The sequence below is a fragment of the Podarcis gaigeae genome (assembly GCF_964106915.1).
Source record: "Podarcis gaigeae genome assembly, chromosome: 4".
In the NCBI taxonomy this organism is placed as follows: Eukaryota; Metazoa; Chordata; class Lepidosauria; order Squamata; family Lacertidae; genus Podarcis; species Podarcis gaigeae.
Window position 1 is genome coordinate 61,713,674 of NC_139677.1, and position 26,993 is coordinate 61,740,666.

At 40.0% G+C, this 26,993-nt stretch overlaps 1 protein-coding gene across 29 annotated transcripts in view; it reads left to right on the top strand.

Moving 5' to 3' along the window:
- ROBO2 (roundabout guidance receptor 2) overlaps positions 1–26,993 on the top strand; it is an 800,601-nt gene that overhangs the window by 349,974 nt on the left and 423,634 nt on the right. For 3 of the 29 annotated variants that reach the window (XM_083735930.1, XM_083735913.1, XM_083735921.1), the window contains exon 1: positions 13,308–14,359. The exons of 23 other annotated variants lie outside the window; for them this stretch is intronic. In XM_083735930.1, the coding sequence (XP_083592056.1) occupies positions 14,305–14,359 (55 nt within the window). In that variant the 5' untranslated portion in view covers positions 13,308–14,304. Of the gene's footprint in view, positions 1–13,307; positions 14,360–26,993 lie in introns of those variants that run through there. 3 more of the 29 variants (XM_083735931.1, XM_083735932.1, XM_083735922.1) reach the window with 3 other exon arrangements.

Consider the following 26,993-nt stretch of genomic DNA (forward strand, 5'->3'; position numbering starts at 1 on the left):
AATTGTTTATAAGGACATTTCACCCTGATGTCTGTGCATCACTCAAGATAGCTTACACTAATTAAAATTACAAATTCACAAAACCACAGCATCAATAAAATGCAATAGAACCAGGCATGAGAGATAGAAACATCACTCCAATCAAAATATTATATACCTGACAAAAGCCTGAGGGAATGGAAAGGTCTTCACCGGACAGCAGAATACACTGAAATGGTACCAGCCAAACCTCATGAAGCAACTTGGGTATATCCACTCTCTCTAGTAACAGACAACAGCTTTTACCATAAGTGGAACACAGAGAAGGGCCTCTCCACCAGATAGAAACAAGTGGATGACTGGCATGGGAGGAGGTGGTTCTCAAATTGCACCCAGGAACATCCATTAGTTACAAGATGAAGTTATCTTATATCTGAAGATGTGGACTCTACACTATGAAAACTCATGCTACAGTACATTCATTAGTCTTTAAAGTGCCACAAGGTTCTTTACTGTTTAAAATACAGCATTATTCTTGTTGCTTAACAGTCTCACTGCTTCACCTTAATTTTATTCTACAGACATCACCTCTAGAGTAGAGAGAGACAGTCTTCATGCATTGTCATATACTTCTGTCTGTCAGAACAAATGGTAAGTATGTCCTCTAGAGATTTCACTGAAACTATTAATTACTTTCACTTTCCTCTTGTAATTTTCATCACTGCTAACATAGTTCAGCTAAAAAAAGAGAGACTCTAATCAATAGAACACTGACATATGAAATGGGGTTGCTTGTTTTTAGTTAAAGGGTTTCATAAAATGATCTTGTAATTGTTGAGTTTACTAAAAATGATCTCGTACTTGGGGTTACATAAAAATTGTATCGTATACCCCCCCCCAAAAAAATCTCAAAGAACAGCTAGGCAAGGGGACAGGAAGGGTGTTTGTTTGTGATTAAAGGTATCAAATGCTGGAAAGTCTGTTTAGAGGAAAGGCAAGTAAGGGGTAACATGATAGAAGTGTATGAAATGATGAATGCCATGGAGAAAATGAAAATGTTTTCTCTCTCTCTTTCACATCATTAGTACTCAGTTATCCCATGAAACTCAGTGTTGAAAGATTCAGAACAAACCAAAGAAAGTACTTCTTCACACAGGGGCGTAGAAAGGTGTGTGTGGTCCACCTCGGGTGTCATCCCTAAGGGGGTGGCAAAATGACACACCCCAGGGGTGGCACTTACCGCAAAGCCTCGCCTGCAGCGCACCCGAGCCACGCATCTCTCCTGGGAGTGAAGCGGCAGCTTGGGGTCCTGCATTGCCCGAAACGGCATGGGGCTTGTGCACGCCAGGCTGATACCGTGGGCTCACCCCACCCCCGCCACTCCGGGTGCCAGAGCAGCTAGCTATGCCCCTGCACACAGCACAATGTTTAACTATGGAATTTGTCCCCACAAAAGTCTGTGATGGCCACATTTAACATAAAATTAGATAAATTCATGGAGGATGAGGCTACCAGTGACCATTAAACCTTAAGGCTTTGTCTTACCTCCACTGTCAAAGGCAGTATGCTTTTGCATGCCACTTGCTGGAAACTGCAGAAGAGAACAGTGCTGCTGCACACAGTTCCTGGTTGCAGGCTTCCTATAGGCATCTGGTTTGCCACTAGGAGAACAGGTTGCTGGGCTAGATGGGTCAAGCAGGCTCTTCTTATGGTCTTTAATAGTACAATTTAAGGTAATATCATTGTATGGAATCCACTGCCAGTATCACATTGAGATTGCATATCCATCCTCTAGTCAATATAGATGCTTTTGTTTGTGTATGCATAGATGTGTTCACCAATATACTGTAGCATCAGTCTATTCTCTGCACCAGTAATTTCAAAAAGTTGATGGTTTGGCATATAGAAAAAGGTGGAGAGGCCGGCAAGAACTTTGACTCCAATTTCCTGCTTCCTTGAAGTGGTTGTGTTACTCTTTGCCAGATTTGGTCAATTTACCATGGTACTGAGTTGTACATTTCAACATTCCAGAACCCCACACGTTGACCAACTCTTTGGGATACATATGGGGTAGATTTGAAGGTTTTGGTTTTTCTATATAGGAATGGCATAGCTGTAATACAGCAAGTGTGAGATGGTCTTCTTGTACACACATACTTCCCATCACTAATTTATATTCAGACCCTTTTTTCTTGTGTCACACCAGCTGCATATAACTTTAAATTATACTATTTCAGTTACATTTTAGCTTAATTAAGTGCTAAGTGCAAAAAAAAGCAAAAATAAGTGCTAGGGCAAGTACTGTCAAATTTAAATTTAACAAGTCAAGGTGACTACAAGAGTATTATCTGCAATGGTTCCCAGCTCTCAGTTTTTTTGATGACTTAATCATGAAATATTAAGCAAATGTTATTGGGAATTACTTCGAGCTTTGGAACACCTCTGAGACTAGTGAGGCTTATTTTACCTTTCACTGCAACTGCTTCTTAATAATTTTACCTTATGGCTATTTATGACGGGTAAACAAAGAACAATGTCTACTTTTGCATAGTGATATAGCTTAAATAAGCATTTTCTTGAAATATTATACATATCAATTATACATATTTTAAAAGATTGGCTTGTAGGAGTAGAAATGAATACATTTCCTGGAATGTTGAGAAAGAGATCAATCTGCTCCAGTAAGATTTGAATTTTTGATGAAAGATCTGTTTTTAGAAAAGTGATCAGAATATAGACACTTTTCACAAACAGTATGCAGGATAAGTCCATGTTTCTAACTTTTTGTTTTTAACTTGGTGCAGTGGGATATAACCAAGTAAAGTGATGTGTTCTTAAATATAGCGAATCACCTTTCTTGCCATACAGAAACATAGTATGCAATCTTCACACACTCTTCAGGGGAACATAGACACTCCAATGCTGTAACATGGTAGGAACAGCTTTTGATGAGCATAGCATTCTTAACATTTAAAACATTCATAATATGAGTCAGATGTTGAGATGCTGTTTAGTAACTTTTTAGCTACATTTACTTACCCATGTTTATGCAGAATCCTAACCATTTTTATGCAGAAACGAGTCTCACTGAATTCAATGGGGCTTACTCCTAGTCTGAATCTAACTACATTGGCTTGTAATTGTTTATCAAATGATAATTGGTGACAATTGGCTTCATATTATCAAGCAATAAGTCTACTTACCTAACCACACATAAACAACACTTACAGAATGTGATATTATTTAGGTGAGACTGTTAAATAATAATTCAGTGAAACATCACAGAATATTACGGTAGACACTGTGACTGCATTTTGACATTTTTAAAAAGTGCAGATCAATGTGAACTGCTACATTTAACAGTTAGAAATATTGCAGTGGCTCCCAATAAAAAGTATTAAAAGATATCTAATTACAGATTTATTGACATGCATTCCCTTAAAGCATTCATTTGCCACTGAAGAATATATTCCTCACTTCCTTTAGGTTCCTGAAGTGCATGTGACAGGGTTCCTCCTGAATCACTCAATAGGTCCAGACTATTAAGCAGCCCTTTAAGTCCTGTTTCCCTTTGTAATACAAAGGCAAAGCGACAAAACAAGAAATGTTAGTTTCGGTGTTTCAGGATTCAAATGTAAACATTTGTTATATAAAATATCATAACTGCAACACATTATATTGTACTTTACAAACAAATGCCTCTGCTTTCTTGAACAAGGATGCGGGGGGGGGGGGTGTTTGCAAGGGGGCAACTGTCCCCCAATCAAGTAAATAGATAAAAATACTTAACTGACTGACCAGTTGTGTCACATATACTCAGTTCTGCCTCCCCTAACATAAAGCCTGCCCCCACAATAAATCCTGGCTATGCCCATGTTCATTATATGTAAACTATGAACTCCTTCAGTAATACTTGTGGGATCCCCTTATTCCCAATGTGTCCACTCAGCCACTTCAATCTAAGCCACAGGCACAGTTACAGGTGCCACATGATAGTCATTCTTCATCTGTGAGAAATTGATATTTTAACATGGCAGCACTTTGGAATTCACTGCCTATTGACATCAGGCAGGTGCCTTCACTTTTCAGCACGTTCTTAAAACATTTTTTCTTTAAGCAAGCCTATCAGACACATAGATGTTGCAAAGTTTTTGTTTTTTTGGTCTATATATCAGAGTTTGTTTGCATGGGTGTTGAGGGGGGAAGCAGAAAAGTAGGCGGACTTCCATAGAATAGACAGAAGAAATAAAAACGATCTTACAACAGAAGCCTCTGGAAGTAGCTCCACATGGTAGCCATAATAATGCATAAAGTTGCTTGATTGGATAGTCTCCATGCAAATGCCAGCTATCATTCAAACCTACAAGGCTGCTGTGGAGACTCTCAACCTAACAGGGTGGTCTGCATGGTGAACAATTCCCCAATTATGGCATGCCCTCCCTAATGAGGCTAGTTTGGCACCTACCTTAAGATCCTTTCAACACCAATACTGTTTTGTTTATTCTCCTAGGACTTTTAGGACCTTTCTTCTCTCTTTTTTAATTGCCCTTGGAACAGATTATTTCTGCTGGGTTTTAAATGTTCCTATGCTGCCTGTGCTGGTTTTTAGACAAGGATTTTTTTTAAAGAAACATTTTAAATGCTTAATTTGAACTCTGTGAGAAACTGGCCAGATGACTTTATTGACTGGGCGGTCGACAAATGTACTAAACGCAATTATTGTGTGGGGCCACCAAAAAGAGGAAGCTTCTGCCTGGCAGTACTAATACAAGAACTAGCATAAAGCCTTGTCCAGTTCTAGAAACTTGGCTCCTGGCCGCATTACTCACCAGCTCAAACAGAAGGAAAACATGCACACTCACAGTCCAGCTGCTGCCAAAGGCCAGACTCCCCTCCAATGACTTCATCATTTCCCAGAAATAAGGTAACTGGTAGCCTGTAAGGGCTGGCAAAGATAAAGGAATGATAATGGAACTTATAGGCCCCAGGAGTTAAAACATCCTTTCTCTTTGAGAATGCAGGAGCCACAGTAGCAGTGGATAGCAGGAAATGAGCTCCCACTTAACATGCTATAGGAAGCAAATAGGGGATAATCTGTGCTGAGCAGCACTGCCACGCCAAGAATCTGACTGCATCTTCCACCACTGCCTGACAGCTCTGCAAACCCAGATAGTATTTGCCCTGCAAGGTTGGATTTTTGTATCCAAGTTTTGTGGAACTGCTCATATTGCACTTTCCATGGCATGACTGTCAATCTACAGAAGAAGGAAATTTGTAGCAGAAGTAACAAGAGTGTGTGAGTTACAAGACAAAAGATAAGTTCACAGTTATCAGCTTTTTTCCTGAAATATGTTCCAGGGAAAGCTGGTATGTGCATTATGAATTACTTGGATGAAGGAATAGAGGGGATGCTCATCAAATTTGCAGATGATACCAAACTGGGAGTGGTAGCTGATACTGTAAAATATGTAATCTTAACAAACTCAAGAACTAGGCCAAAACTAATAAAAATGAGTTTCAACAGGGACAAATGTAAGATTCTGCAATTAGGCAGAAATAATCAGATGCACAAATAAAGGCTAGGGGACACCTGGCTTGACAAGTATACATGTGAAAGGATCTAGGGGTCTTAGTTGACAACAAACCTAACCTGAGTCAACAGTGAGATGCAGCAGCAAAATAGCTAATGCAATTCTAGGCTGTATCAACAGAAGTAGTGTCCAGATCAGGGGAAGTAATAGTACCACTCTATTCTGCCTTGGCCAGCATGATGGACAGGCCTCCAGCCTCCTCCATGAAACCAGTCCTTCAGTTTGCAGATCTGCTTCCACCTTTATTAAGATCCAGTGTTTCTAGTGATGTCTGCACAGATGTTACATGGTATATTGCAAGGAAAGTAAATACTTTTTCAATAAGGAATTAATTTTGCAACAATACTTGGACATGGAGCAAAACTGAACAACTCCACCCATAATCATAGAATTGCAGTGTTGGAAAGGACACAAAGGGTTATATAACCCAAATACTTGCAATACAGGTATGATAGCTAAATAATTGCTGACAGATCTAACCTATGTTTAAAAACCTTAAATGAAGGAGAGCCAGCCATGTTCTGAGGTATTCTGTTCCATTGTCAAACAAGTCTTCCAAATGTTTAGTTGGATCTCTTTTCTTGTAATTTGAATTCAGTGATTCAGGTCCTACCCAGAGCACTGCTATTCTTGTTATTATTTTTTTATATCCCACCTCTAGTCAGTCTAGGCTACTTCCAGTCAGAGATCCAGCAGAACCAGAAAACAGCTTTTACCTCTGTCGCTAACCTGCCGCAGATCACCAACCAGCATGACCAAGGCAGTTTCAGTCCCATGGTGGTGCCTTAATCCTGACTGGAAGGGATCTAAGCTTGCTGCATCTTTAAAGAGCTGTCATCTGGAAGATATTTGAAGATGGCTATCATATAACCTCAGTCTTATTTTCTCCAGCCTAGACATATCCAACTCCCTCAATTGTTCCTCATAAGGCTTGGTTTCCAGGCCCTTTATCATCTTGGTCTTCCTCCTTTGAATATGTTCCAGCTTATCAATACCCTTCTTAAACCGTGGTGCCCAGAACTGGCCACAGTACTTCAGGTGGGGTCTAATCAAGGCAGAATCAAGCAGTACTATTAGTTCCCTTGATCTGGACACTATACTTCTGTCTCTGCCTCAATACAGGTTTTTTTTGTCAATACAGTACAGGGCATCCAAGGATATAAATGAAAGGTAATAAATAAATTACAATAAAACCCCTTTAGTGTTTTTCTCACTGAGAAATAAATATATTGTACCATTTTGCAATGAAATTTCCTACATTTAAATAGTTATAGGCTTCCTGATTACTTCGATGATTTGTTTCTTTAATTTTAACAGTAATTAACAAAGAGGTATTTTTTCCATTTGTGAAATTAAGCAAGCATAATTTATACATTTATTTTCAAACAGCTAAGAGAACTTTAAATCTCATCTCCCTTCAGAAGTCAGCGTAGCTTCCTTGATTCATCTTAATGTTAATTTAATTTACTGGATTGCTCCACATGGCTGATTACAGTTCTTTTTTTATTTCCAAGTCAGGTGCTCTAGGATGTATGACATTGCAGGCTTCCCCTCAAGCTGTGAGACTTTATGCGTCCAGAACAGCATCTTGCTAGCTGTTCTTAGCATCATTGACTATCATGTTTCCAGAATGTAGCTTACTTCTGTGAAAGTTCTGAACTAATTCTTAACTGAAGGACATTTCTCACCACAGTACCAGTGGACTGATAATGTACCTCTCCCTCAAGTCAAGGACTTACATATGTAAAATTAAGCGTGTTTCTTACAAGATGATCTGCCCTTTGAGAATGCCAACCCTTTCACAGTTCTTACTTCTGAGTATTTAAAAGGGTTACGTCTTGGTTTACAGATGCATGTCCTTCAGATTTGATGAGAGGCATGTGCTTTGTATCTCTGTATGAAAATATAACTTGAGGACCCGTCCTGGAAGCCAATAAAATCTGGTGGCACATTGTTGAATCAAATTCAAAAATCTGTCTATTGCCAGACCTCATTGGTCACACCCAGGCAACATGGGTTCAACTCCCTTATCAGCTACAGACTCAGTGGATAACCTTAAGAAAGTTACTTGAAAACCACAGTCTTATTGGTCATTGTGTGAAGATAAGTAAGATAAGACTTAAAAAGCATTTTATGCTTTCATCCAATTCCAAATATCCTCCCATGGTAGTAAATTTGACTGCTACAGTCAGAATGAGTAACTTCCAAATAAAACTTTATTAAGATTTGGCTACCACGGTGCTATACACAAACATGTCTCAATTAAGCTGCACATTGCCTTTTAAACTAAATAGATATCCTGCATGTCCATCTTGCCTAGAAGCGTCACTGGGTTTACTGGCTAATATATTAACACTGAGTTACCTCCTATACAAACACACACCCGGTTTCATACACCCCTTCTCCTTTTACACTTTATTTACAGCTGTGGGCAACTGAGACTCACAAAATTTGAGGACTCATAATCTCACTACTCCATAACTGACAATCTTTGATTATCCTAGACTGCTTTTTTAAAAAAGAAAAGCCAAATAGCTTAAACATACACATATAACAGGCTAGTCTCTCATGGATCTGCCTGTCTGCCAAATATAAAAAATATTACTATAGAAAATAAATTGTGTATCCTGCATGAAGAATAAACGTTTTGTTCAAATCATGGTACACAGTATTTCTCCCTTCACTTGTTTTTAGTATCACAGTTTTTAAAAGATAAATCATAAAGTCATATAAAAAATTTAGGCAGAAAACCGAATTACAGTGGCAGTGAAAAATTGTATGGCCAACACATCGATTCTAATTTGAAAGCATTTCTGGAGACAATGCAAAATGTAATTCTATTGCTGAAGTGAGACAAGGCCATTCTCAGACAAAACTAATACAGAAGTCCTACAAATAATATTGTTAATAATCCACTGATATGTATAACTGATGACAATAGTGTTGACAGCATTATATTGGAAAAAAGAACCATAGCTTGATGGGAGCATTCAGTCCACTAGTAGAGGCAGAGCAGCACCTCTAATGCTGTTAGAATTGCAACTGCATTGTAGGAAGAATTCATATGAACTGACATCTTCATAAATCAGGAACTTCATGGAAGAGCACTTGGGTAATAAACTTAGGAATTAAGGAATTACCACTAAGGAATCTTAAAATGAAGTGAACAAATATATGGCTGCATAAATATAGCTATGAAAGCAACAGTGACATACAGGAGCTTAATTGTTTTACATGGGAAGAACTACGAATAACAGAACTTACATATCATTTCACAAAACCTAGTCCAGTATTTCTGTCTACTTTTGACTTTGCTTACCACTGAATTGCAGCTTAGCAACCATAAAGCTCATTGGGGTAGGCTTGGGCCAATCACAGCCTCTCCATATAACCTACCTCACAGTTGATAATAACACAGGAAGTAAAACCTCAGTTCCTTAGAGGAAAGGTGAGTTACAGATGTAATAAGTAAATGGGAATCTCTTTCCATAGCAGCACTTAGCTCTTGAGTCATGTGAAGTAAAAATGACAAGAAATGTCTCTGAGCATGTGCATCATTCACAATATAATTTCTCTATATCTGCAGTTAGGGGCAAGAGCATTTAGGCTAGAGTGTCATATCCAGGAAGTCTCACTGCTTTCAATGATTCATAATTTTAAGTACATCCAAATGAAATCAGTGTGATTACAGGACTATTTTCAAGAAATGGTTAAAAAAACTATGCCTTTTGATTCCATTCTGCAAGCTTCTTGTACAAATGCTAGGGTTGCCATATTTCAAAAAGTAAAAACCAGGACACCCCTAACATATGCTGCTGAGGTGTTCATCGTCCACATGCTTGTAATGGGTTCTCTGTTTAGTCTATATCAGTTTACACTGATGTGCAAATTGTACCACTATGCTGAATTGCAAAGTCTGTGCAACACAACACTGATGTGCATATCATAGCTTTTGTGTTGTTTTACTCAAAAAGACTCATTGGAATTAATGACCTAAGCTAGCCATATCTATTAATTTCAATCAGTTTATTCTAAGTAAGACATACAATGAATACAATCCTAAGTACTTTTAACATATTTGAAAAGTTCAAAGGTGCTATTTAATTACATAAGCATTTTATAAAATGCACATTAATAAACAAGCAGTAATTGTCACATATATTGAATCCTTGAAATGTCTACTATCCAAGAGAAATATTGCTTAATATTTCACATTCTGTTATGCATATGCCAGAATTGCTAATTCATAAGAACATGAACAAAGAGGGCTATTTTGATCACCTCACCTCATTATCCTTAATTATAGCCTCCTATATGAAAAAATCTGTTAGAAATGTATTAGAAATATATTTATCTGTGGGGCATATTTTGAAAAGAGAATAATATTGTTTCCTGTTTTACATAAAACAAGCTTGGAACTGTTGTACAGCTATGCAAACATTGACTAACTTGTATAGAGAAGGAAAATGGAAATAATTATATTGTAAATATAATCTACAATATCTACAATATCACTTTCTATAGCTGTTGTATAGTTATTGCTGCAAATCTAGGTTGCGATTTGTCTAAATCTTCCATTAACAGATCCAGTGTAATTTAATAAAAGAACAAATAATATTAAATATATTTGACCTGAATAGAATATTTGGGGGGACAACATTTCTGGATCTTGCTTATTTGAGTTTGCTGATTATCTATACTTAGTTCCCATATGGATGCTAATCATACTCATACTATTTTAAAATGTTATACTTAGGTAATTTGTATAAAATACACAAAGTGCAGTATATTGTGTATGATTTCAATACTCTGGCAAGTATTTTTTTAAAAAATTAGAAGGCCTTCTCTCAAAGGCACTATACATAGAACAACACAAACAACCTGCTATGAAAATCAGAAACCAAAAAACAAAACAAAAAAGCTGAGCCACAATTTTTATTCAACAATTTTAAAAGCCTAGATTTGCTACAAGTAAATTTACTGGGAGCAAATTCCATTTAAGTCAGTTCTAAGAAACACACTGCAATGGGCTGCAAAACAATGTTAAATAATTCTGAGCGATCAATAAGAATAATGAGCAAAATGCACATGTTTCAACTTCATGCAGTGTTTGAGAAATAGGTTGGAAATTCAAAACAAGTGGTCTTAACAAAACACAAAAGATTAGCTATATAACAAACCAAGAACAGCTGTTTCCTGTTATATTCCAGTAGGGGGAACTAAAGATTCACCATCTAACATTGCTTTTGGCTTACAGACCTGTGTATATTCCTCTAACCCCCTGTCTAATCATCAGTGCTAACATCAAATAGCTAGTAGCTACTCTTGTGATCACTCACGGCCTCAGCTGCACTTTATACACTAAAGATATTGCAAGTATTCAGACATACACCTTTGATGCAGCTATTCCTTTACCTGATCATCCTCTTTATGCTTATTCTTCAGTTTGTGCAGTCTCATTTGTCTTCCCTTGTTATGCTTTTCCCCCAACACCCCTGCACACAGAATATATATATATATTTCCTCCTAGCTGAACTGAAAAGGGAAAACTCTCTCTCCACACCCCTTGCTGTAGACATCCTTTTACCTCATGAGAGACCCCATATACTCTATCTTCTTCCCGGATTGCATACATTGTAAGGGCTTCAGCAGTTTAGAAAGAAGGTGGTAAAGGTGTTCTTTTTAAGAGCTTAAGGAATTAGGTAGGTTGAAAGGAAGAGCATGGGGTTATTTATAAAATACTGATGTGATATTCTGTGTTGTGTTTTGTGTTTTGTGTTAGTCAAAACACGAAAAATGAAAGGTCAGGAAAACAGAACAAACAAAACAAACACATATGGTTGACCCCAATTTACTACAGCTAATTTATGCACAATGCAAAACACAGAAGAAGGGCTCCTCATGTTCAGGTTACCTTACCATTCCATAAACATGAAGAAAAGGTTGCAACCACAGTTACTGTGTGCAAGAGAGTTGCTTGAAGAGCTTGTGAATGGCTTCTATGTCAATTCCATGCATATACTCTTCTGAATGTGCAGAGTTGATCACATCATTGCTTTCACAGATGCAGAAACTAGAATTCTGCTCAATTTACATTCTTGGTAGAATGCACATTTCAAACTAGTTTGGGAATATGATGTTTTGTTTTTACAAGACCTCACCATAAGTTCTGTCAGGTAGCAAGATGGGATAGGGTGGTCATCCTGGAACAGAAATTACATTGGGGGGGGGGCTTCCCCCCTTACCACAGTGCTATCCTACAAAATCCCAATGTTGATAAGTACATACATATAACCTGTGTATATGTATACATAAATAAGTCAACCCAATTTTGAAAGCCACAATGCACAAGGGCAGTGCAAATAAGAACTGAGCTGATAGCTCAGTCCTAACTCATGCTTACTTGGAAGACTCACTGTGTTCAGTGAGCCTTATTCCCCATAAAAAGATGCATAGAATTGTGGCCTTAATCTTGCATATGATCTGTGCACATATATGGTATAGGGCATCTGCATGTATAAACATGTTCCAGGCAGTCACAATGTGGCATGTTTATACTGGAAGGAGGGTTGCATAAATTGGTTGTACACCCGTCATATAATATACAGAGCCCAGCTTGCGGCAGAATTGTGGAATCTAACTGCAACTGTACTATACAGTGTATACACTGGACTATATACACGAGTAGGTCTGACTATATATACTGGAATTTGTGTGAGTAAAGAAGTATACAGCGGTACCTCTAGTTATGAACCTAATTCCGTTCCAGAGGTCCGTTCTTAACCTGAAACTGTTCTTAACTAGAGGCGTGCTTTCGCTAATGGGGCCTCTTGCTGCCGCTGCGCTGCTGGCACATGATTTCTGTTCTCATCCTGGGGCAAAGTTCTCAACTCGAGGTAACTCTTCTAGGTTAGCGGAGTTTGTAACCTGAAGCGTTTGTAACCTGAAGCGTTTGTAACTCGAGGTACCACTGTAACTTGTATTTGCATAAGGCAATGCTGACTTGCCTGCATTTTCCTTTTAAAAGGAGTTGGTACCTTTTTTTGTTAGCCATCTGTGGCCCTCCTGAGTGGCTGGGCGGGCTTTAAGCAACTACAAATATTACGCCATAATCCGGGAGAAGGGGTCTTTGAACATGTGCAGAATGTCATAGTTCTTTCCATACTAAGCAGCAGCTGCGTATCACTACACACCTGGAATTAGGCAACATGATCGCCTTCCTGTACCTCCCTTTTTTAGTAAGTACCAGCACATGAAAGCTAAGTGAGAAGAAGAGGTTGAAACTGCCGTCTTCTTTCAAAGGCCTCCCTGTGACAGAGAGACAGAGAAGAGGCGAGGAAGACTGAATAATTAGGGAAGAGACTTCCATGAAATCGCTCGTCGAGAAAATTACCTGCCCATTAAATGAGAAGCAGTGAGAAGCAATCATGTTAATGTTACCTATAGCCAACAGTAAAGAGGGAAAAGGGGGTTTGGGAGAGAAATGGGATGGGCGGGGGGGGGGCAGAGAAGCAGCGCTGCTCTGTGCCCCCCCCTTCTTCTCTTCAATCCTTCAGTTGCTTGACATTATGTGTGTCTGTCTCTCTCCCCCCCTCCCACCGCGATCCCTGAGGGGAACATGAGAGTGGGTGTGGTGTTTTACAGTGCTTTAATCCACACCCCAGCTCTTCCAATTCCGGCTCTCCTCCCCCCCCCTCCGTGTTTGCTCTACGAAAGAGCAGCAACAGAACGAGCAGAACGAGCCCAGGCTGTGGGGAGGCCGCCCGGGCGAGCTCCAGCAGGAGGGTGCTGAGCTCTCTCCCCTCCTCTCCCTGGCGCGCGCGCGCACACCCCGCCGCGCCTGCCGCTTCCCGCCTCGCTCGACTCCTTCCATAGTGGGAGCGACACCTTCCCCCCCCCGCCCACCGCCGCGCGCGTTTACACGGCAGCGGCGGCCGCCTCAGCCAGCAGCAACAACCGTGCCCACCGCCACTCGCTCTTTCCTCCAGCCCCAGCGGCACGTTGGGAGTTTATTCTCCTCAAGCAGTTTATCCCCGCGCTGAGGGTAGGGGTGGCTGGGTTGCCTTTTTATAATTTTTAATTTTTTTTGAGGGGGTGCTGTGGAGAGGGAAGGAGGGAGGGGTGTTTAAGCAGCTCGCGCGCCAAGATGTTGCTCAGGCGTCCCTCTTATGGAAGTTAAGGGAAGCAACTCCGCAGCTTGAAGTGATTTTGAGGAGGTGGGGGGGGGGGTTGGAAGAGGAAGAAAATGAGAAGCAGGAGAGTTAAGCCAAGCCCATGATTTCGCTCCCTCCTTCCCCGCCTTTTCCTCAGAGCGCCGAGAACTTTGAGCGAGGTGGTGGCGGCGGGAGGGGACGCACTTTCTAGGAAACGTATCTGCTTTCAAAGTCTCTCTCGTCTGCCGAAGAAATCCCCGGGCTCTGGATTGCAATGGAGAGTCTTAGCCACACTTGAACAATTCCTCTGCCTCCGCTGGATTGGTGGGAATTTCGGAAGCGGAGCCAGCGCGCCGAGCCGGGAGCGGTGCCCCCTCTTCCTCCCTCGCTCTCCCCCTCGCGCTGCTAATCTGCATGGAGCTCAAAGTGTCCCATTCAAGCCTCTTTCTCGTCGCTGCTCTCCGGGCTCCTTCCACGTATCCTTAGGTTGTAGGAGAATCTCAACTTTTGGGACTATTCCCCTCCCCCCTCTATTTTTTTCTCTCTCTCCCTGGAATTGGATTGCCTTTGAATATGTTAAAATGGGGCTGCTGACGCCACTCCTGCTGCTTGGATTTGTCTCTTTTCAAGTTGATGGTAAGTTAAAGTGTTATGTTTTACTGTCATTTATTTGGAGCAGAGCACACTTGGATTTTGGGGCTCGAAATCCTGTATAATGTGCATGGGTTATGGAACGATGGAAGGAAGGGATGGATATGAACATGCTATTAATAAAGCAAATCTTCTTTTCTAACTTAGTAGGAAAATAGTTCACATAAGCTGTAAAGTGTGTGTGTGTGTGTGTGTGTGTGTGTGAGAGAGAGAGAGAGAGAGAGAGAGAGAGAGAGAGAGAGAGAGATTGAAATCAGCTGCACTGGTAAATCTCGACGCACCAACAGATTTCTGTTGCTTCTATTTTTACCCCATGCTGAACTTTTTAGGTGGAAAATCGACTGATTAAATGGGGTAATTGTGCTTCTGATTCAAGAGAGGTGAATGGGAAATTTACTACCGTGAGGTTCTCGCTGCTCCATTTGTAAGCAATGCACGCAGAAAAATGCAGTAATGTGTGGAATGCGCTAAAAGGTGTGAAATAACTATGCCTGTGAGATGTGTCAGGTGGAAAGTATACAAAGTAGGGAGTGTGAAAGAGGGTCGTGTCTGTGGAAGCCTCCCAGTACAGCAGAATCTCACAGCCAGCTTCTGCCACAGGGAGAAGCTAGGCTTCCACTGTTTAAAGACAATGGGGAATTTGAACAGGTGCTGTAGGTGTCTCCCCTTCTGTAAAGGCAGTCTCCCTTTTACAGGGGTTTGTCTTTTGTTCAGCTTGCTTAGCCCTACCTAAAGTAAAACCAAGACCTCGTCGTTTAACCTAGAAGCATGTTGCAGGGAATTTCATGTTGATATTTAAGAGCTAAGAACACTGTTGATTTCAGTGTTTGAAATGAAGGAAATTGAGAAAAATCAAAGGAACGATGTTTGTACTGCCTATGGTTAGAAGGTATAATTTTAACAGAGTAGAGACACCAATGGCTATGAATACATATATACTGTATGTGTTTTACCTCAAATGTGCAACATACATCATAGTATTTTGGGCGCACAAACTGTTTACATGGACAGTCATGCTGAGTCTTTATGTGAGCATTGGTGGTGGGGAGGCTTGATTTGGTACCTGATCTCTTTGGCTATTGTCTTAATTTGGAGGTTTGGCATTATATTTTTACAGAGGTGTCTTTGGGGGGCGGGGTTTGGACTCTAGCTTAATTTACTCTTTGATGCTGGATATGGGCAGGATCTGGGACTAAACTTAGTTCCAGCAGGAAGCTGGTGCTAAAAGCCTGGTATCCATATCAACGAGAGGCCACTCTTGTAAACAGAGAGTGATATTGTATTACCTACAATTATTGCATACAGTTGTGTGCTACCCATCCCTCCCTCTCTCCCTCCCACCACACCCTTAGCAACACAGGAGGCAACAGAGAACCTTGCTAAAAGCTGGGAATTGAGGATATGTAAGTATTGGTTCACAAGTTGTATAATGAGTGTATCACGTAATGTGCCCTGCACTTTCAATTTTTATTTTTTTTTATTTTCTTTTACAAAGCATTGTGGTTCACATAAGTCACGTTGGAAATGTACATAAAACCTGAAAGAATCAGGCTGCAGAAATGTAGTTATTAGCCAGTGTTTAAAATTGTAGGTAGCTAGAAGGAATACAATTAAAGTGCTCAGTGGAAGTGACAGAGTGAATCACAGGAGCCTGGTGTTACAGAATGTAATTAATGTACCAGGCTGTTTGGAGATATAGGAAACAAATGCAATTAACCAGCTTGCTAGAAGGACAGGAGCAAGGCATAATTTATTCAAGTTTTCTTCCATGGAGAACACAACTTGAACCTTAAAAAAAAAACACCATTCTTTTACAAGGTAGGTCTATGAGCAAACTTATTGGTCCATCTTTGACAAATATGGACTTAATCAAAATCTGTGAAAAGCACTTTATGGGAAGGTTTGACTAGACTATGATAATCTCAGTAGATACAATCCTGTACATAGAATTGCAGTCAATAGTTGTTGCTGTTCTTCTGAAACATATTCATATCTACATATAGTTCTGAAACATAAAATGTAGATCTGTATCTTGGAAGCCTATTGTATTTTACATTAGCTTACTGATGTCCCTATCTTCCCAGAAACACAGAAATGAAAGTTGCCCCATAACACGAACAGGATGCCATTAAAGGCAGCTTCACTTGTTACCCTTTTCTTAAAATATTGGAAAATGCTAATATCACATGTTTGCAGGCATGTATAATACATATGAGGGAGGCTGCCAAAGGTACACTCAGTAGCAAACCTGAGTCCATCATGGTTTGCCCACCATACATACTAAGCTATCTTTCCCACTGAGTATAATATGTGAAATGATCCTAAACTGCTTTAACATATGTTTTTTTCCCCTGTATTATGAATAAAACAGTAAGCATGAAGAAAGCATAACTGAGGAAGAAAGACCCTTTGTTGAAACTCAAACCAGCTGGTTTCCCCCCCCCCCTCCTTAAAAATAGGTCATCCCTCACTCACAAGCTAAGGCTTTGAGCTTCTGAGAGCTCTCCCTTTACATCATTATGATTTTTGTATCTTTTGGGTATGAATGCAGTCAGAGAAAAGCAAACCATGTGTTTTTGAGATATAATGTCAGGAAGATATACTCCATGCCTATCTCTGAGTACCCAGAGAAACATGAGTGGCCTACAGGTGATATTACATGGTGGTATGATGCAGATTCAGATGGTGAATTGTCTTAGTTCTTGTGCCTTCTTAGTACAGTGGTACCTCAGGTTACATACGCTTCAGGTTACAGACTCTGCTAACCCAGAAATAGTACCTTGGGTTAAGAACTTTGCTTCAGGATAAGAAAATAAATCGTGCTCCGGCGGTACGGTGGCAGCAGGAGGCCCCATTAGCTAAAGTGGTGCTTCAGGTTAAGAACAGTTTCAGGTTAAGAACGGACCTCCAGAACGAATTAAGTACTTAACCCAAGGTACCACTCTATCATGAAATTTTAGAGTTCGATGAAAATGGGACAAAATGTGCCATTTGTGTTGTGAACGTGGATTTATGGCCGTTCAGATCACATCCTTTGCCATCTATTTAGGGATAACTGTAATTCCAATCTTCCCAGCATTCTACCTTGATACCAGTCTTTTTACCATTTCTGAAAGTTAAAAAGGGCTCTTGTCATATCGCACATCCAGCTGAGGAATGGTTGAAAAAGTAATTAAGCAATTAATTTCTTTCTTTGACTATTTTGTAAGAAGGGTGGGCCTCTGGATCAGACATAATGCCATTTAGTCCAGCAGCCTGTTTCTCACAGTGTCCAACCAGAAAGGTGAGGTCATTAGCCCTTTCCCACTGTTCCTTAGTATTCAGAGGCATTGGGACTGGTAGCTATTCATGGACCTATTCTTCAAGAATTTGTCTAATCCACCTTTAAAGGTATCCAGATTGGTGGTAATCACCACATCTTGTGGTAGGAAGCACTTATTTAGGAGGTGTTTAGTCGTGATGCCGTGGACCAGAGCACACCAAACACTTCTGCCTTCCACTGCCTCCTGCAGTTTGGTCAAACTCATGTTAGTAGCTTTGAGAACACTGTCCAACCATCTCTTCCTCTGTTGTCCCATTCTCCTTGTGCCTTCAATCTTTTCCAACATCAAGGTCTTTTCCTGGGAGTCTTCTCTTCTCATGTGGTGGCCCAAAGTATTAGAGCCTCATCTTCAGAATGTGACCTTCTAGTGAGTACTCAGGGCTGATTTCCTTAAGAATGGATAAGATTGATCATCTTGCAGTCTATGGGACTCTCAAGAGTCTCCTTCATCACCATAATTCAAAAGCATCAATTCTTTGGTGACCAGTCTTCTTTATGGTCCAGCTCCCACTTCCATACATCACTACTGGGAAAACCATAGCTTTAACTATATGGACCTTTGTCAGCAAGGTGATGTCTCTGCTTTTTAAGATGCTGTCTAGGTTTGTCATTGCTTTTCTCCCAAGAAGCAGGTGTCTTTTAATTTCATGACTGCTGTCACCATCTGCAGTGATAATGGAGCCCAAGAAAGTAACATCTCTCACTGCCTCCATTTCTTCCCCTTCTATTTGTCAGGAGGTGATGGGACCAGTGGACTTATTTAGGAAGGAAGTATTTATTTTTGTCTATCTCTCCTGCTGTGATTGGATGACCCCACATTCTAGTATTATGAGAGAGGGAGGAAAAACAAGTTTCTCTATCCAGTTTATTTACATCGTGCATAATATTATGAACCTCTGTCACATCCCTTGTCAACTTTTTTCAACACTAAAATCCCCATATGTTGTAACCCTTTCCCTTAAGGGAGTCTGTCTATCCACCTGATCATTTTGGCTGATTTTTTCCCCTGGACCTTTCACAGATCTACAACATACTTTTTGAGATATGACAACCAGAACTCTACACAGTATTCTAACTGTGGCCACACTATTTGTTGTAAAGGTGTTATACTCTTAGCTTTATTTTCAGTACCTTTCCTAACAATCCCTAACATGGAATTTACCTTTTTCACAGCAACCACACACTGATCAATTGTGCTAAAAGAACATTAAGTTTGATATAATGTTTTCTAGTTGTTGTCGAACCTCTTGCCTTTAGTGGAAGATAAATCACAGACAATCACAGATACAACTGTGGAATAGTCCTGTAAACAATCCAAAATGCACTTGTTTCAGCAAATCCCCTTTGAGTATAATAGACTTTCTCTGGTTCAGGTTTGTGTTTATCATAGACAGAATATCAGCCAAACTTAGAACATGCTGGCACAATAAAACAGTGGATTCTAAACTTTGTTCTGTCTAGTATAAATGCCTTTTGCACAATAAAATATAAATATTAGGATAATACAGTACATTGAAAACTCACTATGGACAACTCTGCATCTTTATTTCTTAACACCCAAAGGTTACTGGAGGATAACATATGTTACAAAAAACTACAAAAGTCATTACTCAGTAGAGTAATCAAAGAAAGATGAAGGGCAGTTGAAGAAGAAGAAGAGGAGGAGTTTGGATTTGATATCCTGCCTTTCGCTCCCTTTAAGGAGTCTCAAAGCGGCTAACATTCTCCTTTCCCTTCCTCCCCCATAACAAACACTCTGTGAGGTGAGTGGGGCTGAGAGACTTCAGAGAAGTGTGACTAGCCCAAGGTCACCCAGCAGCTGCATGTGGAGGAGCGGAGACGCAAACCTGGTTCCCCAGATTACGAGCTACCGCTCTTAACCACTACACCACACTGGCTCTCTTGAAAAAGTTCCACAGCCCATTGTGTGTCCGCGTTAGCAAGATGTTGTACTGCACACCTTGAGAAACAATACTAGGACATAGATAAAGTAATTTCACAACTGAAATTTCTCGTGTCTTCACATCTTATTCAATTCAGGGTGTTAGGACACTATTTCATAAATAAGTGTTGGCACAATTCATAGTTTCAAATAACTCCTCAAAGTTTTTCTCAGTGGGAGTTACTATCTAGCAAGTGTAGTCTTTGAAATGTTGCGGAAACATGCATCAAGGATCAAAGTACAGTGATGCTAAATTGTACTGTATGTCGTTTTAACATGTTGATCAATGTTGATCATAATTATAATTTGTATTACTTGTTGCAGCATTTACTTGAGTGCAGGTTTTTCCTGCAACTGAGTTGACTAGCTTAAATAACAAAAACAAAGTTCCAAACACAAGCTTGATTCATTTTGTCTATTTCTTACATTCCACATTGCTATACAGTGGTACCTCGGGTTAAGTACTTAATTTGTTCTAGAGGTCCATTTTTAAACTGAAACTGTTCTTAACCTGAAGCACCACCTTAGCTAATGGGGCCTCCTGCTGCTGCCGCGCCGCAGGAGCACGATTTCTGTTCTCATCTTGAAGCAAAGTTCTTAACCCGAGGTAATATTTCTTGGTTAGCGGAGTCTGTAACCTGAAGCGTATGTAACCTGAAGTGTATGTAACCTGAGGTACCACTGTACAAATATTCATTACAAACGAATAATGAGGTACTATGGAGTTGGACTAGATGTTCCTCAGGGTCGCTTCCAACTCTATGATTATAAGAGATATGATGTATTCAGCAGTGCACATTCTGCCTCTTTGGTCTGAAATAAGGCCTTTTGTTGTCTTACTGCTGTTGGAAGGACTAGTGTGTCTTTGATTGTCACCTGGGTTCCCACCCCTTATAACAATTATGTAAAAATGCCAATGCCTTGGTTGGCTGGCTATTTAGAAATTATATTCATGATTTCCTGCCAGCAGGCTAGCTTTTGGAGCTAGTTTCTGCATGTTTGTGGGAATCTCTGTTTTGTTCTGTGGGAAGCAGATGGTGTTCATACTTTTCAAAAATTAAACACTACATGCTATTTGTTCAGGCAAAAATCCCATTACACATACATGTGAGCTAGCATTAGATGAAATTCAGGTTTCATGGGGGTTTTTTTGGAATCATTACAAACAATATTTATATCTAATGTTCTCTTAATGATAATGGTTCCTTTTGTATTTCAAAGGCATCAATATAATGAGGGTGAGACTTCTTCTAAGGTTTGACAAACAGCTACATCCCATATCTCTTGACTTTTACAGCTTATGTTCTTCATGCTGCTTTTAAAGCTGGGCCATGTATTGGGCAAGTGGGCATTTGCTTAGGGACACTGGTCTGAAGATGAACCTTTGGAGCCATTGCTTCTGTTCCCTAACCCATTTTTACAACTACCTGGAATACAATTAGCCCAGCTAGAAAACGGCTAATTAAGAGTAAATTGGGCAACTATGTCTCAGAAAAAGCAGCTGTGTTTTGTGAGAGAAACATTTTTGTGCAGGCAAGATGACCCATCCGAGCTGTTTCAAAGCCAACCCACGTACATAAACATGAAAATCACGTACATATTCTTAAGTGGGACATTTATATTTATTTTGCTAAAAGAATACAAGCCAGGGAACCAACAAGATATACTTGTACAAACAAAAACAACCCCCCAAAACCCCCGAACACAAATTTGTGCTGCACTTCACAAGCGACTGTATAAATAGTCTGTACAAAGCAGCCCTTAGCAATACAAGTACTAATTTTATTACTTCAGGTTAAAAAGGAAAAGTTTTGTGTTCTTTTAAAGGAAGTGGTAAATACAGCCATCAAGTACAGAATTGGAATGGTGAAAACGGTCTTTGAGACTGTTTTTCAATCTTCTTTATGAGCAGAGCATACTTGATGCTGCATCTCTGAAGCTGTGGCAAACATGTTAGCACTTGTGTGTTCCCTTTGCATCAGGTGCTTAAAATAGACTAAACAAAGGGCTCTCAAAGGAATAGTATTTGGACTTAAAGTGCTACACACATTATAATACGTTCTCTCTCTTTTTGAAAAGTTGCTACTAAGAAGGGCATTTTGCTTTTTGCTTTAATTTTGTCTAGGCTGAATTTGTTTTTTTATTTATTTATCGCTCTTCTAATCTCTCCATTGGAGGTTTCTAAGCAGAGGTTGGATGGTCATTTGCAATGGATGCTTTAGCTGAGATTGTGTGTTTAGCTGAGATTCCTGCATTGCAGGGGGTTGGACTAGATGACCCTTGGGTACCTTCCAACTCTGTGATTCTATGATTCTGATGTAGTAAACATTCCAGGAAAAGAGCATGATATTGCAATGAAAAGACACCAGATGGGTCTCTTCCCTCGCCCAGGTCTGTACTCTGTTTTACCCTGTATTTGGGTAATATGCAAATAGGTTTCCAGTGTAATAAGGGAACCATATTGTTGGAACAGGCCCTCCCATGGATTGATAACACTAAAACTGTCCCCCCAAAGGAAAGTGAAACTGAGTAGCTGTCTTCAAATTCTCACATGAAAGCCCTATTAATTTCCCAGTTGCAAAGAATTGTTCTGCACACTGCTCTTTAAAGGGGGCAATCATAGGTCTAGTTCTCCAATTTGTTAAGGTCACATCTTTTGCAGACTGGGAGTGGCCACCGAGACCATATAACACCAGTCCTGAAAGACCTACATTGGCTTCCAGTATGATTCCAAGCACAATTGAAAGTGTTGGTGCTGACCTTTAAAGCCCTAGACATCCTCGGCTCAGTATACCTGAAGGAGTGTCTCCACCCCCATTGTTCAGCCTGGACACTGAGGTCCATCTCCAAGGGCCTTCTGGCGATTCCGTTACTGTGAGAAGTGAGGTTACAGGGAACCATGCAGAGGGCCTTCTCGGTAGTGGCACTCACCCTATGGAACACCCTCCCACCAGATGTCAAGGAAATAAACAACTATCTGACTTTTAGAAGACATCTGAAGACAGCCCTGCTTAGGGAAATTTTTAATGTTTGATGTTGTATCGTGTTTTTAATATTTTGTTGGGAGCCACCCTGAGTGGCTTGGAAAACTCAGCCAGATGGGTGGGGTATAAATAATAATAATAATAATAATAATAATAATAATAATAATAATAATAATAAATAATAATAAGAAGAAAAATTCCTTCCAGTAGCACCTTAAAGACCAACTAAGTTAGTTCTTGGTATGAGCTTTCGTGTGCATGCACACTTCTTCAGATACACACTGAAGACACACACTGTGTATCTGAAGAAGTGTGCATGCACACGAAAGCTCATACCAAGAACTAACTTAGTTGGTCTTTAAGGTGCTACTGGAAGGAATTTTTTTTGTTTTGACTATGGCAGACCAACACGGCTACCTATCTGTAACTGGAAATAATAATAAGGCTAGTTACCTGAATTACCTGATTCCAGAGTACCATTGTCTGCCTCAGATTACTAGTTCTTTTCGAATAAGTGGTAAGTGGACCAGAGAGTTTAGGCTAATGACTGCATTTAGCATGTGTAGGAGAGAGACTTGAGGATGGTGTACATGGGAATTTTGTTGCAAGAAGTGACTTTTTTGTAGTAGTCTAAAGTTTGGTGGTTGACACTGGCAGTTAGATAGCTATATGGATTGGGCTTTGTAGGTTGATTTATCTGTATTGTGACTTCTGGAAACCTATTTTGTGTTGGGTCAAGGGGAACATCTACATCAGGGGTCAGCAAATTTTTTTTGGAGGGGGCTGGTTCAATGTCCCCCAGACCTAGTGGTGGGCTGGAATGCGCACGTGGTGGAGGGGGCTTCTCTCTCCTCCCAACCCCTCCCCTCCCCTGCCTACCTCCTCTGCTGCTCTGCCTGCGGTTAGGAGCGGCATCTCTCCTTTTTGGGCCAGCTTTCCCGGGCGGGGAGCCAGGGGCCAGCAGGTGTGCCAAACTCCAGCCTGCAGCACGGCTATGGGGAGAGGCAGAAGGGCAGATGGCAAGGCTTCCTATCAAAGCCCAGCCTCCTCCTTCTTCTTCTGCAGGGCAGGGAGAAGCCAGGAAGAAGGAGGGAGGAGACAACAATGCTGCAGGTGAGGGAGGGAGGGAGGGGTGGAAATGGCACCTGGGGGGGGGGAAGGCAATCGCGCTGATTCAAGCAGCGATTGCAGTACCGTTCGCAGGCGGGATGCAGAGGCAATTGGCCCAGATCCGGCGTGCAGACCTTAGTTTGCTGACCCCTGATCTACAGATTTACAGTACTTTTCAATGCAACTTTTCTGTCTACTTTAGCAGATACTGTAGTGATAAGTGAGATACTGTGTTGTGTAGGGATCAGAGTGTCAGACTAAGTCCCAGGAGACTTAGTCCTACTCAGCCATGAAGCTCTCAACTGGGTGTTCTTCAGTCACTGCCTCTCAGCCTAAACTGCCTCACATGGTTATTGTGGGGATTAAACAAGGAAGGGGAGATATGCCACCTTGAGCTCCTTGGAGAAAAAGGGTGGGATATAAATGCAATAAATATATTTATTTATTTATTTATTTATGTATGTATGTATGTATGTATGTATGTCCAGTGTTTTTTTTTTTGGGGGGGGGGAATTACTCAGGGGCAAAATAAAACACATACAAACACACAAAAACATATATTAAAAAGAATTTTATAAACAACTCAACAGTTGCCAGTATAAATCAAAAGTATGAGCATGAAAAACAGTCTTAGTGAACTCTCACTGCTAATGACTTGTCCTATGTACCTAATGCTCTATCAGTTTGACACAAGAGTTAAAATAATCATGCATTGTATACACAACTGCTTACCTGGCACTAAATGTGTAGATTTCCAGTGAACTGCTTGTCATAATTGTGCTACCAACGATTGAGACAAAGAATTAATGGTCAGCAGCAAGAGACAGTAATCTCTGTAGTGCGCTACTATTTAGTCATTTGTCATTGATTACAGGAGAAACTTCATGGAGGAAATTAACCTTTTAAAACTAAAATGTCACGTAGCATGTGTCAGATAGCATCTTGTTCTGGTGGGCTGGAGGCAAACCTTTATGGAAAGGACCAGATCTGCTTTCCTGCTGCTGTGTAAGTGTCAAGAGTCAAGAACCAGTTATGAGATATATTTTACTGGTACATCTGCTCTATAATCATAGATCTTCAGGCAATCATTCACTTGTTTTCAAAGAGTCTCATCTTTCAAGAGCCACTATGTCTGTGTGAAAACTGCTTTGTGCAAATTAAATATAAAGTGAAAATAATAGATGCAAGTAACTGATTTTATACCCGCTTCCAGATTGGTTGCTTTTGAGACCTCTCTATCACATGTTCCATGTTTTAGACATAATGATTTAAGTCTAAGCTCTGCTCGTGTACATTCTCAGCCAGACTATTCCTTGGGGTGTTTGTGCTAGCACCTTTTCCCTAGATTGGTGTCCCATGATTACAGGCCCTTGACAGTGCAGATCATGACACGTGCAGGATCAGTGCAATCACATGCCATAAATAGTGTACACTTGTACACTGATGTGTTTCAAAACTACCTGCATTTTTTCCTTGAGCTTCTGGTTTCATGCGTAAGTGCCAAAGCAAAAGTAGATGAAATTGATTTCTGCATCCTCTTCAGTTCAATATTTAGAGGATAGTTTTCTCTGTGCATCTGCAGGATATTATTAACAATTTAGTTATCTAATACTTATGTTGCCATTGATTTTAATGTTGGGGAAATATTGTGGACAACAATTGCAGTCTTTTCATAATTACCCTTTCTGTATGTTCTCCAACTGGATTTTGAAAAAAATAATTCAAAATGTTGGAATCTGCCAATATGTGTCTATTAAAGTGAGCATATGAACTGTAGAGTTATTCTGCTTTGGTCTTTCATGTGAACTTGTTTTATCATTATGAGTACCAAATTATGACAGGGATTTAATAAGATCAGCCAGTTTTTAAAAATTCATCCCACAGAAGAAACAATCCAAGTGTTTTTAGACTTTGTTTCCAAACAACCTGTGCACAATTAGATTAGCTTTAAAACTCTTTGAAATTCTCCTGCATTTTTGTGTACATATGTAGAAATATTCAGGGCAAAATATTTTAACATAATAATGGAAATTGCCAGAGTACTTCCTCAAAAGAGAAAATGTCTAACATATTGAAACATATATTTGGTTAAAATTAATCATTTTGACTAATCATTTGCTGTTTCCTGAATACATTTTGACAATCAGTTTTTAGGATCAAATGCACTAGGAACATGTATCTAGCTTTGTATGACCCCAAATTCTTCTGTTACCATTTTAGCAGACAACATGCCTTTTTTTCCTAAGTGATATTAGTTGCTAGGAGAAGTGCAATGGTCTGGCCTCCTCTTATCCTTCAGTGAAACCAAAGAGCATATTGAGTTGAAGAGAGAAATAGCACAGTATGAGCCATGAATCACGAGTTGTCTCCAATATGTCCACTTTGTTCCCACTTTTTCTTCCTGAAACTTTTGTTTTTACTGATAGTGCTTCTTTTCATCATCTCTTAAAAGCCATTCAAGGAAAGGGGAAAATGTGCGGTTGACAGTCCACTCAGAGTAACAAAAAAAAAGTGTAGAGAGTTATTCATTGGCCACATTAGTGACAGTGCATGACTTAAAGAATAGCTTTAGTCAACTTTCTTTAAACCAGAGTGATTAATACCTTCTGTTTTTACCAAGAAGAAGGGACAAGGAGAAAGGCCTGGTTCTGCCAGTTTTCAGCTTAGATTCTGGTTGCAAATAATAGCACTGCAATTGTGGATTTAAATGGAATAGGAAAGGGCATTAGTTTTCTGTGAATAGTTCCCCTTGTTTCCCACCCAAACTGCTTTATTCTAAAGCTTTTCTCTTTTCACTCCCTTCCCCTTCTTTTATCAACTGAAACTTCATTTATTTAAGGATTTTAAGAAACATTACTTGTTTCCTATTTCCCATCCAAACTGTGGCACCGGGAGAAGTTTAGAATGTCACAGCATTTTGAAAACAGAAATAGCAGTTTAAAAATAATACTCTAAAACACAAATGGAAGGCAGGCAGTATCAACCATAAATTCCATAGTCCAGTAATGAGTCTGTACAGGAAAGACAAAGTGGTATACTTTGCTGAAAAAGGCCCTTTTAGCTACATCCACTACCTGAGAATAAAGCAGCAGAGTTTGGTTTATAAACCAATTTTTCTGGGGAAGCATAACCACATTCAGAACAGGCCTGATTGAGCTTGTTTGTTGTCCATCATCCATCCAAGGTACTCAAACAATCCACTGCCTTATGGAGATTGAAAACATTTTGCTGTGCACTACCTTTTAGTGCAGTTCAGAGATT